This window comes from Lutzomyia longipalpis, chromosome 2 (assembly GCF_024334085.1).
Source record: "Lutzomyia longipalpis isolate SR_M1_2022 chromosome 2, ASM2433408v1".
NCBI lineage: Eukaryota > Metazoa > Arthropoda > Insecta > Diptera > Psychodidae > Lutzomyia > Lutzomyia longipalpis.
In genome coordinates, this window is record NC_074708.1 from 13314689 (window position 1) to 13333681 (window position 18993).

At 37.2% G+C, this 18993-nt stretch overlaps 3 protein-coding genes across 7 annotated transcripts in view; 1 reads left to right on the top strand and 2 right to left on the bottom strand.

Moving 5' to 3' along the window:
• The first annotated feature begins 1101 nt into the window (after positions 1-1101).
• LOC129790768 (uncharacterized) lies at positions 1102-2835 on the top strand. The gene is made up of 3 exons (XM_055828477.1): positions 1102-2062; positions 2149-2321; positions 2375-2835. Exons 1-3 carry the CDS (start codon positions 1870-1872, stop codon positions 2735-2737), a joined length of 729 nt encoding a protein of 242 aa, XP_055684452.1. The 5' UTR covers positions 1102-1869; the 3' UTR covers positions 2738-2835.
• LOC129790767 (protein 60A) lies at positions 2770-7207 on the bottom strand. Its single transcript, XM_055828476.1, has 5 exons — positions 6539-7207; positions 5108-5271; positions 4289-4878; positions 3086-3220; positions 2770-3014 (listed from the first exon to the last, which is right to left on the bottom strand). The coding sequence occupies exons 1-5, from the start codon at positions 6766-6768 to the stop codon at positions 2889-2891; spliced, it is 1245 nt and encodes a 414-aa protein (XP_055684451.1). The 5' UTR covers positions 6769-7207; the 3' UTR covers positions 2770-2888.
• Positions 7208-7669: 462 nt separating this feature from the next.
• The window catches only part of LOC129790766 (annexin B11), a 55798-nt gene continuing 44474 nt past the window's right edge, over positions 7670-18993 (bottom strand). Inside the window, exons 1-6 of one of the 5 annotated variants that reach the window (XM_055828472.1) lie at positions 12887-13086; positions 11597-11671; positions 9568-10173; positions 9017-9398; positions 8057-8565; positions 7670-7963 (exon numbers count right to left, since the gene is read on the bottom strand). In XM_055828472.1, the coding sequence (XP_055684447.1) occupies positions 7898-7963; positions 8057-8565; positions 9017-9398; positions 9568-10173; positions 11597-11608 (1575 nt within the window). In that variant the 5' untranslated portion in view covers positions 11609-11671; positions 12887-13086 and the 3' untranslated portion in view covers positions 7670-7897. Of the gene's footprint in view, positions 7964-8056; positions 8566-9016; positions 9399-9567; positions 10174-11596; positions 11672-12788; positions 13087-18993 lie in introns of those variants that run through there. The other 4 variants (XM_055828471.1, XM_055828473.1, XM_055828474.1 and 1 more) reach the window with 4 other exon arrangements.

Consider the following 18993-nt stretch of genomic DNA (forward strand, 5'->3'; position numbering starts at 1 on the left):
TTCTGGTCTAAGTGTGAAATATCGTATTGAACGTCTATTTGAAGATCGTTTTAGCGAAGTGATTGATCTTATGGCCAATGTATTTATTAAAGATGAAGTTACCTGTGCAAGTCTAGGTACAATCAATGAGTTTCCTAAAATTTAATTAACTCCAGGAATAAAATACATATCTTTTTCTTTCATTGTAGAACTCTTCAATGATCCAGATTTCGACGGAAGAAAATCTTGGATAGAAGTTTTAAATAAAAGAATATCTTTAGTTTGCTTCAAGGAAGGTTCAGATGAAATTTGTGGATTTAATCTATTGGAAGTCTTGCAGAAGGATTCAGAGAAACCCGAACTTGAGGTCAAAAGTAAGAACCTTGAAGATATTGTAAAAGTCAAAAGCTTTATACATGCCAAGGCTGATACCTACAACCGACATGGAGTGGATAAATTTCTCCATTCAAGGGGGCTTTTGATTGTGCCAAAATATCGCGGTTTGGGTCTTTCAACGAAAATTCTCAAAGCTAGAATACCTCTGGGAAGAGCTTTAGGGGTTAAAGTAAGTGGAACAATTTTTACAAGTGACGTATCACAGAGAACAGCAGCAAAAGCTGGATTTGTTGAAGACTTTTCAGTGCTCTATGAGGATTTGAGGAATAAGGATCCCTTTGTTGATTTCCCAAATGTTTCTACTCCTTCCATGAAATTCATGAGCCTCATATTAGATTAAAAAATAAATATTTTAATAATCAAATAAAATAATATTATTTTATTCAATTTTAGCTGAGGAGCTTTTTTCGGATGAATATAAAACTTGATATAACATTGGAACATTAACCAAAATGAATTTATGTAAAATGCCTTCACAAGATGAGACCGAAAGTTTTTAAAATAGAATAATTAAATGGGTTATTCGCATTGCATCTTTTTGCAGGTTTTAATAAATGTTTTGTTTATTGACAAGTAAATAGTTTGATTAGTTTGAGAGTAAGTAAGACCCTTCTTATAGTAATTATGATTTCAGGTTCAGATTTATTTATTTAAATTCAATTAGGTTCTAAAAAATTGAAGAAATTTTTTTCTTACGTTTTCCCTTCATAAAATCATAGAATTGAAAGGGACCTTAAAATTTTAAAACCTTTTACACGATTCTTGCAGAAAAGCTTTGTTTTTGAAAAATTCTAAATTATCAACAAAATATCTGTGAAGTCCGAGAGTACCATTTCCAACGCGTGTAGCTTCAGCAGTGTGATTAATTCTCTGAGAGAGAATATTAATTGAAACAATTTTCAAATAAATTAATGCTTGGTGTCGGTGGCTTAATAACATACTTCTCTCAGTAACTATATACAAAGTATTGTCGTCAGGAATATCGCGCATCATGTTGTACAATTGAAGTAATAAAGAGGCTTTCCAAGAAAAAAAATCTTAGGAAATTAAATTACAGGGTGATACTATCTAAAAACCAAATTTAACTTTTTTTTAATTAAAAGATTGATTAATTTACAGGATATTGAAAAATATTTTAAAAAAAAAGGTACAATCGTAAAGATTTGGTTTTATTTAATATTTTTTCTTAATCAGTAACAAATACAAGATTTTGTTCACCCTGTATAAATTTTACTCATTTGCCTCTCAATAATTCCAAAAATAAATAACGGATAAAATTAGAAGAGTCTTTTACTTTTTCATGAGAAGCAAAACCCATGAAATTGCCACCATATGTTCCCTGACTGATGAACCCCTTTTATATTCGCTCTCTCGTTGCTTCGCGTGTGCGCAAGGCTCAATTAATTTTGTCGTGTGCCCAAGAGCGTTCTCGCAGTACATACCAGAGTGTGGGAGACATCAAAGTGTGAGGAGAAGCTCTCAGCCCGCCAAAAAATGTCCAACGATTGGACACGACCTTCAAATGTGGAATTCCCCAAAGTCTGGACCACTTTCCGAGCAAAGCATCCCACCACGCAAGAGATATGGAAGTTCGAAGTGAAGGATCTGCCTGTAGAACGCTTTGACGAAGCGGAAGATATCATGATTGAGCATTTTCTCAATGAAGAACAAATGTGCAAATCCAAAGGTGAGTTATCAGCTTTGTCTGCTTTTGCTCTTGATAAGAAATTATGCTGTGTTGTGATTTCCCGGGAAATTATTCATAATTTTCAGGTGTATCCAATGATCCTGTTTCTCTCGTCCTCGCACGTGTGTACTACCGGAAGATGCTTGAGAAGAAAATCACATTGATTTGCACGCGTGAGGGCTCAGATGAGATTGCGGGGATTAACGTGTTGGAGCCTGCGACGAAGGATGATGAGAAAATTGTCCTTCCCGAGGGAACGGTGAGACGTTAAACAATTTAAAAAAAAAATCTTCTCACAAAATTCCCTTTCAGGATGCATCAGTGCTTGATCTCCAAGTTGTCACAGAATTCGTAACGAAACAAGCTGCAATCTATGAAAAGTATTCAGTTGATAAATACATCAGTGCCTGGGGATTGTATGTCTTCCCCAAATTCCGTGGGATGGGCATTGGGGGTGAAATTCTCAAGGCCAGAATACCCCTTGGCAAAGCTTTAGGTTTCAGCGCTACCGGCACCCTGTTCACAAGTTCAACGTCCCAAGCAATTGCCAAGAAAGTCGGCTTCGTGGATGATTACGTCGTAACGTACGAGGATTTGGGTAAAAAGGAACCATACATTGAATTCCCCAACGTGACGTCACCTCTCCTAAAGGTCATGAGTCTCCGTATTGATTAAATGCACCCCCTCCATCCCATTGAAAGAGGGAATTTCTCGTAATTAAAGTTACTGTGTGTATTTACATAAATTAAATTTACGCGTCAGTAAATCTAAAATGATTTTTTGTTCATTGTTCAAACAGACTTGTAAGCTCTTCGCATTTCCCATTTTAGTGGCATCCACAGCTTTTCACGACCATATTTTTGTATTTTTTGAGATTCACATTAGATTCATCCAGGAAGTAGAGCACAGATATTGGGCTCAATTTCGTTGGAGCACAGCAGGGTTTTGGCACCTGAAAGAATATTAAATTTTTGTTAAAATTTGAAGGAAAAAAGGACGTCTAGAAGTTTGAGAATTACGCACCTTCGTGGGATATAAGAGATGAACCAGAGTTTGCACAATTGCATGATTCGTTGCATTCATGTGGGCATTTAGGGGGAAATTGCATTCACCGCTGCAGTAGAAAGCGCCATAGCCTTCAGGAGCTATGATCCAATCCTGAAGAAATGAGAAAGTATTTTTTGAGTAAGATTTTTTAAATGTTTTTCTTATCATTTCTTTGTAAAAATTAATTTTTAATGAAGAAATAAAAGTTTTTTTTTCATAAATTATTTTTAAGTTATTTTATGCAAGAGTTGCATTTTTAATTTAAATATTAGAATTTTTTATGAACTAAATAAACCGTAAGAAGAGATTTTTTCCTCTCAATTGATTTTTTATACAGTATTGAAATAGCTTTAAAAATAATTTTAAAAAAAACATCAAAATTGTTTTGAAGAATCTTTAACATTTTTTTACACTGGAGTTAAACGTAAAAAAAAGTAAAGATAGGGGAGAGCGGGGTTAAAAAAGTCACTAAAGGGTTTAGAAAAAGCTCAAAATATCATATTTCTCAAAAAGATAAAGCGAAATGTATAGTCCAATTCTTTAGGATATTTCTTGCCCTACAACTCTTTCTCAGATCATTTTGTTCTATCTAGCTAGGAAATATGATATTTTAGGCTTTTTCCAAACCCTTAAGTGACTTTATTCGTCCTGCCCTCCCCTAACGAGAAAATCGAGGGCTACATTAAAAAAAAACGGTTAAGTCGGTTCAGGGCTCATACAAAGTTAGCCGGTTTTGCAATGTAGCCCTCGAAATGCTCTTTATAAGCTTTCAAGAAGCTTCTCAAAAAGCTTTAAAAATCTGTGCATTTAATTACCCCATAGAACAGGAAAGGCTTGAGAAAAGGTATATTTTAAACTTAAAATAACTTAGAGACCATGCTAAAGTAGAAATGAATTCTTAAAAATGATTCAATTTAATCCGATTTTCGAAGAACTTTGTAAACTACCCTAATATGCCATTATTCTGTCATTAAAATCTTATAGAAATTAACCAATCCTCTTCTAAAGAATAACCCAATTTCTTGGGAAAAACAATACATATTAAATTCTATCCAGGTATTGTTCAAAGAAGCTTTTCTCAGAACTCTTTGTTTTATTTATTTTGGTCAGAATCTTTTGCGTTTTGAATTTTCAACAGAGTTGCAAATTTTTAGATGAAAGATTCTTCTTTAAACTCACCTGCCATTGGAGATCTTTGAAACTGACGTAGAGCGTCTGAATTTGGCAACTTTTATGATCATAATTTGGTCGAGGATCAATGAGGGGATGTGCCTTCCTCTTGTGACTCCTTTTCGAAGCACTCCTCTTGATGCGTCTATGTCGTGTGGGTTGGATAATTTCTTGTCCCTTGAAGAAGCCAACCATGAAGGGTTGATACTCATCATCTCCCTTTGTATTGACCAAACCAATGTCCTCGAGTTTGACTTCATGATCGGGACGATCTGTTGAGTGGGCACTGATGTAAAGACCCTTATTTTGAGCTGGATCATTCACCCACAGGGCTAATCCTTCGGTGACATTCATCTCAAGCCATCCAAAGTAGTCTGCTGTGGTATTCACTGAGGACAGTACTTGGAGTTCCCTTTGGCCGTTGAGACGAATGATTGAGTGTACGGTGATTGTGAAGGTTTTACTTGTTCCCTTCCACTTGCCGGGTTTCTGGTAGATTCTCAGCTCAGCCATCATGAGGGTTGAATCACGAGAAACCTCCGACACGTCGAACCACAGCCGGCGGCCGCGCTCATGACGCACCTCCGAGACGTGGTGGTCTTGAAATAGAAGCATCATTATTATCAATTAGGTGTTCTCCCATTGCCTTGCCTTTCGTCGGCGTGGCTCTCTTTCCGAGAAGCACCATCATCAGGTAAAAATTCTCGACCTCCCGCACACATGCAAGAGCCGGCGCTTAGTTGGAAGAGAAACAAAAGGGCAAAGATGGGAGGACTAGAAAGAGAGAGAGAGGAAAGAAAATGAGAAATGGAATGCGATGCGACTTACTTTTATTCAAGAATGTCATGATTATATCGCTCTGGTCGATGGCCATTTGATCCTGGTCCGTGATGAGATTGTCAAATTCATCCGTACTCCGTACTGTGCGCGTCCTCTCTGTATCCTCGCTGAGGCGTCGGTAGACATCCATGAGAAATTGCGGTGCGGATTTTCTGCCAAAATAGCAATAAATCGACCAATTTAAAAAAAAAAATAAAAACGCAGTCAAGTTTAATTGATTACTCCCCGTGAAAATACTCACAGAGAGCACCCGCTCATGTCCCACCCAAAATGTTTACATTTCACACGAGAATTTATTTCATGTTTAGAATTTCCAGCCTCAAGACGCGCGTGAGTATGTAATATAAACAATTTTCTTCTCATGAACCCAATGCGGGTGTTATATTTTTTTTTCTTTTGGAAAAATCACCGTTCAATGTTTGCCTCATACCGCAATCTTCATCGTGAAAGACACTCACATATGCACAACACAGTGAGTACCCCACAATCTTTCAATTCATTTTCTCGAGAATATTTTCCTTCTGTTCTGTTTAATTGCTAATTTTCACTCTCTGCCACACATTTATGTACATTGTTAAGCAGTGTTGCAAATGGTAAAGATTAAAGATTTTTTTTTATAAATTAAAGTAATATTTAAAATTTAAAATATAGAAAAACTTAACACAGATATGTCCGAGAATTTTTAAAAGTTCCGCAAAAGATATTAAAATTATTTTTTTTTCTTTAATCCCCCCCTAATCCTGTAGGTCTAATAATTATTTTTACCATAAAAGACCAACTAATCCCCTTTCTGGGAAGAAAGTAGTGAAAGGCTGAGCTTTGAAAAAAGTTAATTCTCAATCAGAATTCTTGAAATTTAGCGCAAGATGTTCTAGAACTCTTCCTCAACTCTTCGTTTAACCGAATAAATTTAAATTTTATTAAAAAAAACCTTTATTCTTTTTTGTGCATTGAAAGTTAAAAAAGAAAATTTCTAGAAAATTTCTAGATAGTTTTAAGTCTAAATTCTGAGCCTTAAACTTCATATGAATGGTTTAACAATGAGACGCCTCAAAGAATCGATCATTTATACAATTCTTAAAAACATATTGACTTCTGGATTCAAAGAAATATAATAAAAATGAAGAGAAAAATTAATTAATAAGAAAACTTGAAATAAATTTAATTTTGACAATTTTTAGTTGAGATTCTGGTTCATTTGAAATAAAAAAAAAATTAATTAAATCATTATTTTATCTAGAAAATCGTCTATTTAAAATGATCAACTCTGATAAAAAATTGATCTTTTATTCTATACTAGAGGATAATGCGCTATTAATTTCGCATGCATATGGCTAATGTGACTAATTCACATGCTAATTAGTTAATTAATGAGCTCTCAGCTGAGAATTTAAACTGCCTCGGGGGAGGCAACAATACCTGAGCGAGGGGTGAATATGGCGTCTCCTTGGACGATCTGGGAGACCCAGAAGTTCAAGAATTTCATGCTCAACCTCCTGCTGATCATCCTGCGACAAGGTACGATGCATTACAGTCTGATCTACGCCATTGTCCACGTAGATCCCCGAGAGGCTGGCCAAGGTGAGCCGTACTATGAGGAGGATCACAAGTGAACACAGCACTGAACTCATTCTCAGACCCACACACATTTTCCCACAGATTCAGTGACACTCTGTCTGCACTTTGGGGGTCTTTTTCTGCAATCACACACTGTGCTCAGCCCCAATCAACACATTTTTATTTTTTTTACAAAAAAATTCAGCCTCTTCTTGAATTTTTCACTTTGGGACACTTTTTTCACGCACAAAAAGTGAACTTTCGCATCCAAATTGATTGAGGGAAATTCGATGAATGCTACTTATTTTTTTGATAGAGCAACTATGGGTAGGTGAAGAGGGAGAAAATCCAATGTGCGATGGTACTCCTGCGGCGGCTCAACTCAAACTGAGGCAGATTCATCGAAATTCCAGAACTCACAGGCTTTTTCTGTAAATGCGTTGCTACTCTCAGAGCTACTAAAACTAACCCAAGCACATCTTGTTCTTGTCTTTCAGTCAATGAGATTTCAAAAAGAGTGAAACGCCTACCACAGGGTGCCTCAAAAGTTCCCTAAAGAGCTACTGAATTTTTCCAGGTAGAGCACCTGGTGTAGATTTTTGAGGAATTTTCAGAATTTTTGGGTGAAGAAAAATTCAAAGGGTTGCTTTTTCATCGATTCATCCCCATAAATTTCCACGTGGTTGAGAGAAGAAAATTCCTGGATTGTTGGTGAGACATTCTGTGATGGAGTATCTTTGGAACCGGTTCAACAGGTTGTATTTATCCACACACTTAAGACTAAAGTCACCATGATGAAATACCTTCGCCAGGTAAAATAGCCAAAGAGGTGTGTATTTGTGAAGCACAGAGGCGCTCGTGGGATCATTTCTTATGGTTGTGCTGCAGATCACCAAACAAGCACCTTGTCCATTGAATCACATTGCAAAGCAAAATCGAGACAAACCGTCTTCGCGCTCCAAAAGCCTTCTTCCCTCATAATACAAAATACAATTTCAGGCGCGAATACTTTTTTTTTTATTCAATCTTTATGCCGGGAAAGACGACAAAACAAATTATTACAAAAAAAAATGCTCTCTTCCCCATCAATTAAAAAACCCACATATATAATTTACAGAGAGTGTTGTGTTGAGAAAAATTTGTAGCTCTGTTGTCAATGGAAGTATGAGAAATAATGCACTGCATGTATAAAGTATTAGATTAAAGAGTGTGGTGATGATCTTATGAGGATCTCTCTTCTCCTATGAGAGCATACAGAGCATGCTTGTAGTGGCCAGATGTGTCACCCTGTGGAGGAGATAAAGAAATCCCAAGAATTACTAAACTGATTACATTTTTTTTACTTGGATTAAACCTCCCTGTTGGGGATCTTCTTTTTACCTTAATCCAACTCTTGAGGCTCTTGCCGTAGAGACGCTCAAAGGCAGTCTTAATGTCTGCCATGTCAATTTCGCATCGGGTCACAACTAGACGGATCAACTGCCGATCATTCGTCCCAATGCCAGCCATGCTCTTCTTCAGCAGAGATGCAAAGTACTCGGTTTTGTTGCAAACCACCCCAATGATGGCCAACAAACCCTCCATGATGTCTCCGGAGAATTCCTTTCGAATGGCCTTCTCCAGTGTATGTCCCGTCATCTTCTGGTACTCATCGCAAATGAGGCGAATCTGGGCATAGTTGCGCTGACACAGAACCATGTTGAAGGTACTCTCATCCGTGCCAATTCGCAATTCACCAGCCTTCAGGAGTTCTCTGGCATCATTCTGAGCTGCAACAGGATCCGTAACGCCACTCTCATCGCGTCCACCCACACACAGGGACACCAGGAGTCTCTTGAAGTTCCCTGATGTCTCTGAGATGAGCTGATTCTCCAAACTTTGCCCGTAAACTGCAAGAAAAATAAATTTTTAAATGATTTCTGTGCGAAAATATCAAAAATATATTTCTGATTAATTTCTCAAGATCAATCAAAACTGTTTCACTTGATCTAATCTTATAAAAGCAGCATTAATAGATATTAGAATTTAGAAAGTGAAACTTCAAGGCATTTTAGAAGGTATTTATGTGTATTAAATAACAAGATAGAATATCTCGGTATGCTAATTAAATATTTTAAAGTAATTCATTTGAGAGATTTTTTTTATTGATTAATTAATTGAAATAAATCTGCGTAGAATTACTGCCAAATGGGATGAAAATAAATTAATTTCAACTTTATTATGTGTGTGTTTATGCGCCAAGAAATGCTCTCTAACATAAATTAATTTCTTGAATTTTATTTATCCATTTATCAGAAAAAAATCTAAATTATTCTAAAAGAAAATTCAAGTAATACTTACTCTTCTCAAAGGCGAATTTAATGGTGTGGATCTCGTAGTTAGACATAGATCCCAACACCTCAATCAAGACATCCTCATCAGTTCCCACACCTGACATGGCATCGTGCAGCTCTTTGGCATAGAAGTCCACAATTGGCGTCATGAGGGCCACCAGGAGATTCTCAAAGTTTCCACTTGTTTCAGATTTAATATCCTCAATGAGATCCTTCCCGAAGTTTGTCTTGTACTCCCGCGCAATAATCTGTCGCTGTTCATTGCTACGGCGACAGATCACATTAATCAGGGCATCCTCATCGGTGCCAAAGCCCTTCATGGCCTTCCTTAGTGCTTGAGCATCAGCCACGGGATTGAAATCCGGTGCAGCTCTCACTGTGGGGGTTCCCTGAAATAGAATCAGTGCATCATTAAGTTGTTGCTTTTAGTAAGAAATTGGGTGATCAACATTAGATCAACATGAAGATGAATCACATGGTTGTATTTTTTTCATGCGTGATTCATGCTGTGTTACGGAACAGAAGCTCTATTTAACGTCTTTTTTTTGCGACAGATACCTTGGACTTGATCTCACTGTTAATTCTCGTGACGTGGGTCTTCATCTCACCAAAACACTGTGCCATGCCCATGGCAGCACCTCCGGCTCCGGGCATTCCAGGGTACAGGCCACCAGTTCCGGTAGGCGCCTGAGAGGGGTAGGGATTGGCCGGGGCAGGTTGGTATGGATTCTGGTAGGAAGTTACCGCCGGTGTAGAGCTCGGGGTTTGGGGATAAGAGCCAGGATAGGGGGATGAGGTATTAGCTGGTGGATAACCCGCCCCGAAAGGTGGATATCCAGCTGAGGATTGAGGTGGATACCCAGCTGAGGATTGTGGAGGATAGCCTCCACCTCCCTGGGGGTAACCTCCACCTCCCTGGGGGTAGCCTCCACCACCTTGTGGGTAGGTGGACGCTGGTGGATAGCCAGGTGTCTGACTAGGATATCCAGGATTAGGATTATAATTTGGATAGGGCATAGAGGATGGATTTGGCGGATAGGGAGAGACATGCGGGTAGGGTGATGAATGCGGATAGGGGGCCTGTCCCGGTTGTGGCATACCGGAACCAAAGGGCGCCTGAGGATAAGGAGCTGAAGAGTTGGGTGGCGGAGGACCTCCCGAGCCCTACAAAACATTTTTCCATTTTAATAGTTTCATCACCACTTGCCAATTTCTCTGGGTTTTTCCATTTATATGTGGGCTATGACCCGGACAATAAGTGGTGTGATAAATATGTGGGAGATGGTTGGTTGGTATTATGTGAGAAACGTAACAGTGTGAAGCTTTGTTTGAGCCATGTGTGAGCATAATTTCAGTGTAGAAAGCAAATTTTCGTGCCAAAAGCAACATTAAATGCTAAATTACCCACATTTCTCCTATATGCGAAATTTCTAGCAAATTAAGCAATGGAATTCATTTTAGAAATTCTTTCAATTCATCGCTCTACATTAAAGATGATGATTGAATTTTAAATATTTCTTTCATACTGCTCGGTTTGTATTTTCTATTTTATATTTGGCTAATAAAATAAGCCCTTAAAGAAAACTATGAAGGTATTTGGAGCTCCTAATAAAGCAATTTGATTGTTTTCCATCAACGTTTCTTATCCTTATCTCAATAATTTCAAGATTATAACGTGAATTGCATGAATTTTAGTGCGATACCTATTTTTTCAGAAAACATATAACACTAATCGTAAATTTTCTCAAAAACATTTCTTACAATTGGGTTATATGAATGGCCAAAAGCAGCCTATTGGAAGAGATAAAAGTTTGTCCTAGTTGACGATATCTCTCTTCGAAGAAAATATTCATAAAATTTCTTGGAAAATTATTAGAATAATTTTCTCTTGTATACTCTATGTTAGCAAGAGGAAACAAAACAATATCTTTTAATCTTCTTCTAAATTCTGAGAATTTTTTCTAAAAATATTAAGGAAGTCTTGTTCTATGTATGATCTATGTAATTAATTCAACTTCCATCCTTCTTTAAAATTAAAAGAAAATTTAAGAAAATGCTTTTACATTTTCTTTAAAATTTAATGTGAAACTAAAGCTTTAAAATTAAATTTTCTTTAAAAAGTTCAAATGAAGACGAAACAGATCTAAATCATGCTCCAGTAAAAGCACCTCAAGTGTGCAGAAGCTTTTTTTTGAGTTCTTCTCATATTGAAATCACAATATTTACACAAAATATTATTTAAAATAAATACACAATGCCAAAGCAAAATCGCACAAGCTCAGAGACCGCTTATATATAAAAGCATTTTATGTACTATGTGGCGATAAGAGTTGAGCAATTGCGACCCAACACAGACAATTTATGTGATACATAAAGCTTTTTTGTTGTTCCATTGTGAAAATCTAATTCTTCTAAATGGTGTAACGACAATTTTGCCTCCAAGAAATTGCCTTCAATCCCATCATGCTGAGCTGTAAGCTCCCAGCGTGAATATAAAACTTGGATTTGCTGAGGGTGGGGTATGATTTTATGAGAGATTTTCCATGTTCTACGAAAGGGTTTTTTGATTAAATTCTTCAATACTTACAAATGGATACATTATGTGATGATTTTTTCTCTTGAATTAATTCCAACAAATACTGTCTCTGTTCGTTGTGTAGTGCTGAAATGAAAAAAAAAAATCCTCATGAGATTTGTAGTTGATGGAAATGAGTTTTCATGCGAACTTTGGGGAGAGATTATCGCGTGCAATTTTGAGAGAAAACAATGCTTTAAATGGAAAATTCGTTTAGAGGCCGGACGCTTTAAAGCGGAAGAAACTGGCAGATTGGAAAAAAAATCATTGTTTGAGAAAATTCTTTCTTCCTTCCTAGAAAAGATTTTTTTTCTTGAGACACGGAGCTTTAATTAATGATAAGCTGCGATAAAGGGGTGTTGCTGATAAAAACAATATATTGACAAAATAAATGGTTCGCTATCTGGAACGTGATTCGGAACAGTCAACCTTGTTTATATGTGGTCAAAAAACGTTTATCTCATTAAAACAGGAGATACCACTAAAAATGCCATTAAATGGATGTTTTAATTTAATTTTCCATGACTTTAATTGCATTTTGTTAGTCATGCATGCTTTTACCGGCTGCCGCCATTGAAATATTTCTATGGATCACACCTCTATGTGAAAGCATAACGCAACAGGTTGGGCTATATAGACCATTTGTGGTGGAGGCAGAAATTTGGCGCCATACAGAGATCAATGAGCTAATTTATGCTTTTGGAGGGAGCTTTCGCTTTCACATGAAAAAGAACATTCACGCAGAATAAGCTTCCCTTTGCAGAAATGGGCAGAAAATGAAGGTCAATAACTTCAAAAGCTCTTCGTATATCTTATTTTTAGCAAAGAATTGCGGCAACACCCATGTGCCGCGGTTATGGTTATCGATTTATGAGAACAGGAAAATTATTATGTTTTGTTCTTCGCGTGGGAAACTCCATGGCAAATAGTGCGTAATATGTAGCGTCTTCCTGCATGAATCACTGGACTTGGAGGAACATGAGAATGGCTTGGAGATCACCTCATGTGACGCAATTCTCTGCACAGATGGTATTAAAAATCCACAGAAGTCTCGTGACGTGGGGCACAGAGCTTATTATTGAAAAGCAATTGTGTGTGGCTCACAATTTGGTCTACGTGGGGATTTTCTTTTACACACAGCGCGAGAAGCACTTGAATGACTCCCCAACATCACCAGATATGTCCATCACAGTAAATCACTCACTTTTGTCGAAATTCTCAGTGCAAAAAACGATAATTTGCCGCTTCGCTGGTGTTTAGAATGGATTCCCTAATTGATTTTTTGATTCACTCTCTACTGACCTTAGGATGGAGTTTTTTTTTGCTCTTCTTCTCAGCTCAGGAGCGACAACGTTTAATGGTGGAGGAAAGAATGTATTTAAATTAATTTACTGAGAGAGGTATTTTTATATTTAATGTCGCTACGTTGATGGGAACGAAGGCACTGCCGAAACGATACTGGTGTACCCACAGTTGGTGTGTTGGAGACGAGACTACACTTCGAAGTGGCTCGGCAGAATTTCCCCATTACTCACACATATTCGCTTCCACGGCCTCCAAATAGAGAGTACTGCGTCAGAGAAGTCTCAAGAGCCGGCGATTCATAAAATATGTTAAGAAATCTTGCTTCAGTTACAGAGCTTTTAAGTTTAAATCGTTTAAAGAAAAGCTCTATGATTAAAAAAATTATCGGTTGCTACTCCTTTTTAAATAAACTTTAAATTCTCACTACAACTGTGAGGAAAACTACTTATAGACTTACTTATCTTTAGTTTATTATCTTCTTTTTTAATGTACGATTAAAGGAAAAATTTTAAGAATTTTTTAGTAATCGATTAGAGAACACTGATTTTTCAAAATTTCCCTCTTCTATCTCTTGGAAAATGAAAAGTCTTTGTAGTTATTTCTGAATTTTCCTTGATCAAATGAGAAATTTTTCGCAAGTTAATAAACACATTCATCAAAATTAATATCGCCGTTATTTTGCATGATCATTTGAATTTTAGACCATCAACTTGCAGTGTTTGAACCACCTTCTTATATGTACCTTCTGCTGACTGGTTTGAATACTTGCTAGAAATATGCTGCTGAGTGCTGAATTTCCTCTCAATTGGGGAAATGTGGAGAAATTTGAGGAAATCTCTGGGTTTTCCGGAAAATATTTTCTTCCCATCAGTTGGTAGCACTCACGGTGGGGAAGCAACCCCTACGATGGGGTGATTTTTGTGTGCGAACTCACATTCATCCTTGACTCTCCGTTTGGCGTGTGTCCACTGACCACCCACATTTCGCACTTCGCACCACGAAAAGTCATTCGTGAGCTATTCATTAAGCGAATTAGGGGCTTTGCCCTGCAAAAGGGGTTGGAGGATAGCATGGGGTGGCAATAAGGAGTTAATGTACTACCCAGGATCATTTCTATAAAAGGGAGATGGTATACGCAGCTTTCAAATCCATTTGCAAAGAAAACTCTTTTATTTATTATGACTGAAAGGACTTCTAATTAAGAAGGATGTCTCAATTTCCCCTTTTCTAAGAGATGAAAATTTAGGAGAGATTTATTTTTTCCAAAAATGGCAATAAAATCGATTTTCTCCCTAATAATGTGATTTTTTTCTCAAATGAAAAATTATGTAATTTCTTTTAACGATTTATTATATACGGGGGATGGAGAGGAGCCGGATTCACCCCTGAATAGAGATGAAATTTATGGAATTGTATGGAAGGATGAGAGTCATCGTGCAAGAAAGACAATTTACGAGGGTCATCCATTGTTTGAAAGCAATTTGTAAGAACAGAGCTTTTTGTGTGGAATTTTTTTTCCAAGGCGGATCATTCGAGTGGATTCGCGTGGTCAATGGAATTCATCTCATTGCACGCTATCGATGACTCGAAAGCCTCCGTGTGGCATACCAACTCGTTAGGGTCATTCTTTATTCGCTTTTTGTGTTCTCGTTCAAAATTAGATTTAGGGAAAATTCCACAGCATCCACCCTTACTTTTCATTCATTTTACCCCCCGGGGGTCTTTGGTAGTATGGGAGAGGGTAGCTTAATATGGAAAGGACGAGAGTACCCACCCCAACCCAAAAATTGTGTTTCTCACAATAAATCGATCAAGTTATTAAGTTGTGCGCTGATAATGACAATGATGAATGCCCTCATGTCGCCTTCCGTCTTCTTCCTTTTAGCCCCACATCAACGCGCGAGCTTTTCCGGACATGGGGGTGGTTGACAGAGTCGCCAAAATCAATTCAGAGGCAGAAGCGATTATTTACTTTGCCACTTCCTCTGCCGAGGGGGTGATTGAGAAGGATTTCCCAAGTTCACCCCCCGAACCCCAACATATCGTCACACCGCTTGAGCTCTTCTTCAGCTCTCGAGGTGCCATCCATTTGACCCGAATTTCTTTCTGTCGACCGATTTGGGGTGCTCATTTTATTAGGGCGCTTCCACTACATTCCTTTTAGCATCCCACCCTTCATACATACATACATACATCCTTCCCTCGGGGTACGCATTATTCTCCACACGGCTGAACCTCCAAAGCAATTTTATTTATCTGGGATGTGGATTAATTAATTCGCATACTTCCGCCCAAGCATCAAAGTTGAGATTGGGAATTTGTGAATTTTCATTTCTAGATCCTTTTTTGTGATTTTGGATTAAGTGATGAGGATCTATATTAAGGGAAACGGCAATAAAACACGTAAAAATTATTTTTTAAGGGATGAACATAATATGAATTTTTTTTGTCTAAATTAGTTTGAAATACATAATTTATTTTAATTTTTGTTTTGATTTTTTTTTAAATTGAAATAACTGTGTAACCTGTTTGTATTGGAGAAATTAAATAATATCTAATATAAAAATAGAGCCCAGTAGAGTAGTGGCAAAGCAGACGGTCCTAGTGTCCGTTTGCTCTGTCCCTGGGAGGGTCGGCGGGTTCGAGGCTCGGTGGTGTTCGATTGGCTGTAATGCAGATATGAAAAAAGATCTCATTCGGTCAGGAATGCCCCCACTCGTTCCCACCAGTGCAATATTACAACGAGAGGCAACTCTTGAACTGATATTGACTGCTCTGCACCGTTGCTTGTGATAAAAACTTATGAATGAGGAATATTCCTAACACAAAGTCACAATGCAACAAAAATGCCTCTCTGAGGTTGACGTCAGGTCGGCAGCCGGTCATTAAAAATCAAAGCCAAAATTTGTGTGTGAGAAGCCAACCCCAGTAATGGGACAAATGGCTATGTGTGTTGTTGTTGTTGTTTAATATAAAAATAAAATATCTTAAATTATTACAATTATTATTTGAGAAATTAACCCCGGTTTTTTCCAAAAATAATCGACCGTTTGCCAAAACTATCGACAAAAAGAATTATTCCCTTTTATAATTAAAGAGAGCTTTTAACGGAAGAATTTAAAATCATTTCTCAGCAATATCTCGTGATTTATTAAATATTTTCAAGGATTTTTTTCTCTTAGCATAATTTATTTTTACTTTAGTTTTATTCCGCATATACCTACAAAGGTAGCAAATAATAATTTATAATCAAACATTTAATCTTTATCTACAGAGACTTCTCTCTTAATAATTTCCCTAATACGCCTACTTTCGACAAAACTCACACATCTGGATGCTTTCTGTGCTGAATGGCCTACGGAAAATCTTATAATGTTTTCCATCCATATATAGAATTTTCCCCCACATACTGACCATTTCCTCCCCTTTTCTCTCATTCTCACTGCACCCCCTTCTATATATGAGCTTTTCATATACACCCAGTAAATTCACTATGCTTTTACTTGCTGTGGGGCGTATTTTAGCGGGAAACGAAAGGAACGGAAATTTAATCAAGAGAAAATATTCAGGGCACACGGAAATTATTTTATGTTCTCTCTATATCGATTGATGGATGAGGGAGAGACAGTTTTTAAATTGAAAAATTCCACATGATTTATTTTTAGAATTTTTGTCATTACTTCCGGCAGCGAAGAGAATGAAAGGAGTTGTGCTGTGAAAGTGGTGGGATAATTAAAAATTGGCAATTTACCCAAGTTGGGTTTATTTTTCTCCAGTCTTGTGTGGGGAATGGGGGACAATTAAGGTGACTCCTAATGGGTGTTAAATTGTACTGTGATAAATTGCATTGAGCGTGAACAATTCTTTCTTTTTTTTTCTAGCCTCCTTCGAGACAATTCTTCTCGCAGCGATAAAGGAACTTTCTCCACCCTTATAGAAGAGTTTGTAATTAAATGTTAACGTCTCGGTGCACTTTGGAGCTACCTACTTAAACGGGAGGCTTTGCATCACTTTAAATTATCCAGCATGGAACGGAAGTATTTCTGGACTTTTGCCCATGTTGGTGCATTTTTCCCATGCATACGAGAAATTCCTCTGAGACGTGATGTTTTCGTTCCTTTTTGGACAACATAGCAAACGAGTTTAGAGTGTGTGTGTGTGGGGGGGGGGGATTTTCAGTGGGAAAACTCTATGCAGAAGCTGTCATTTATTTAGCATCCCCCATACCCGGAAATACTGCCCGACACAGCATAATGAATTACTTCGTTGAGCATCCGTTCTATGCAATAAAGTTCCGTCTCGGATATTTAGCACTCCCACACTCTACCCCCCCCCCCCCCCCCTGGCAAAAAAAGCTCCACGCGAGCTTTTCATGGTAAAAATACTTTTTCATGCCATTTCAAATCCCAAATGGGGATTTGTCTCACTGTGTTGGTATGGAGAATTTTTGAACAACTTGGAGAGAAGAAAAAACTCGTATTAAATTCATTTGGTTTGCGCGTGGAAAGTGGAAAGTTTGTGTTGGTCCTCCATATACTATTTTGCTTCCCGTAGTTTTTCTTCTTCTGCATCACAATGAAGTGGCAATGAAATTGGGATTCTTCAACTACCAAAGAAATGAGTTTCCATTTGGAGGAGTGAGCTTACACGGCGACACATTTTATTTCTTTGAATAAAAGAAAGATCGCCAAAGATCTGTCTTTTCTTTCGAGTAAAACATTTTGAATTGGGAACAAAAAAATCGATAAAAATTCAACTTATTGTAATAAAATTAAAAAAAATTCAATGTTTCTTTATCAATAGGTGAAGGAATAATAAATATTGCTTCAATTAGAATCCTACTCCACAAATTTCTAAGCTCACATCTCCATTATAAATTGTGTGATAAAAAGTGCAGTGAAGGAGATTTTTTTTATCTGTGATATATTCCACCCAAGAAAGTGTCCCGGAGGACACTACAGCTAATTTATGGAGCATTTCGTCTTAATAGCTCCTTTTCTTACTTGCGGATTTGCTTCAAGAACTCGGTGGGAGATGACGATGAATGCGGAGACCCCCAAACCCATCAACTCCGCCATAAATGAACATTCCACGAGTGACTCTCAGTCGTTCCAATAAAAATAAATTTATCCACCACACTGGAACATTCTAGCGAGAGGGATCATGAAGCAAAATCCAAAAGAGAATTCTTTTGCCCTAATTGCACCCACTTCCGCCCCGATGGAGTGCATAATAAACCACCCTATTTGTGCATTCTACGGGTGTATACGACTAATTGGACTTTTGAGTGCAATCTTCAGCCACACACCCACCCACACATGAAATGTGAACAGACGGGTGGCAAAATTCTACGGGAACCACCTCGCCCACACACCTCAAATTCCATTCAATTAATGCTTTTCGTTCACTACACTTCACGGAAGATTGTTCTGTTCTCACAAAATACACCATTAAAGCTCTTCTAGAGGGCTGATGGTGTAAATTGCTCCCTTAAATGGGATCTAGGAAGAATTGACGAGAGAAGATGGCAGTTTATAAAGATTAGGAATGATTTTTTCAAAGAATTTTCTAATGAGATAAAATTAAATGGCTTTCTGGATACGTTTATTTGTTTTATTCAAGACCTTGGCAATACTAATTGCTAGTGTTGTTTTATGCTCGATTTTATGCTGTGGGTGGATGGACAGAGTGTATCATATAGTAGTTTCTCTATGCATGTTTTAAACGAAGTTTTGAGAACTTTTTTTTTCCTTTTCCATCAGTTAAGTAAAACAGTTAAAAATGTTGATTGAAATGCTCTCTAAAGTTTGAATAGTTTTCTACTTTGTATGTTTTTTAAGCCAAAATTTTTCTTAATAGTATTACTGATCTGATGAAGGGGAAAAAAGCTCCCGAAACGTCGTTGTATGAAAGAGAGAGTACCGTGAATTTTTTTGTTCTGTTGAATTTAAAGTAAAAAAAAATAATTGGACTTACTCTTTTAGGATTAAATGATAATTTTACTGACATAATTAAGTAGGTAATAAAAAATTCTCTATATATAATTTTAATGTTAAAAAAAAACATATAAAAATCATGGGGTATTATGCAAAAATAGAAAAGAG

Excerpts from the sequence above, each read along its gene's own strand:
- LOC129790768 (XM_055828477.1), top strand. The coding sequence starts at position 1,870 with ATGTCCAACGATTGGACACGACCTTCAAATGTGGAATTCCCCAAAGTC. Across the intron at positions 2,063-2,148 it reads ACAAATGTGCAAATCCAAAG|GTGTATCCAATGATCCTGTT; the intron begins GTGAGTTATCAG and ends CATAATTTTCAG. Across the intron at positions 2,322-2,374 it reads TTGTCCTTCCCGAGGGAACG|GATGCATCAGTGCTTGATCT; the intron begins GTGAGACGTTAA and ends ATTCCCTTTCAG.
- LOC129790767 (XM_055828476.1), bottom strand. The coding sequence starts at position 6,768 with ATGTGTGTGGGTCTGAGAATGAGTTCAGTGCTGTGTTCACTTGTGATC. Across the intron at positions 3,221-4,288 it reads TCAAAGATCTCCAATGGCAG|GATTGGATCATAGCTCCTGA; the intron begins GTGAGTTTAAAG and ends TCATTTCTTCAG. Across the intron at positions 3,015-3,085 it reads ATCTCTTATATCCCACGAAG|GTGCCAAAACCCTGCTGTGC; the intron begins GTGCGTAATTCT and ends ATATTCTTTCAG.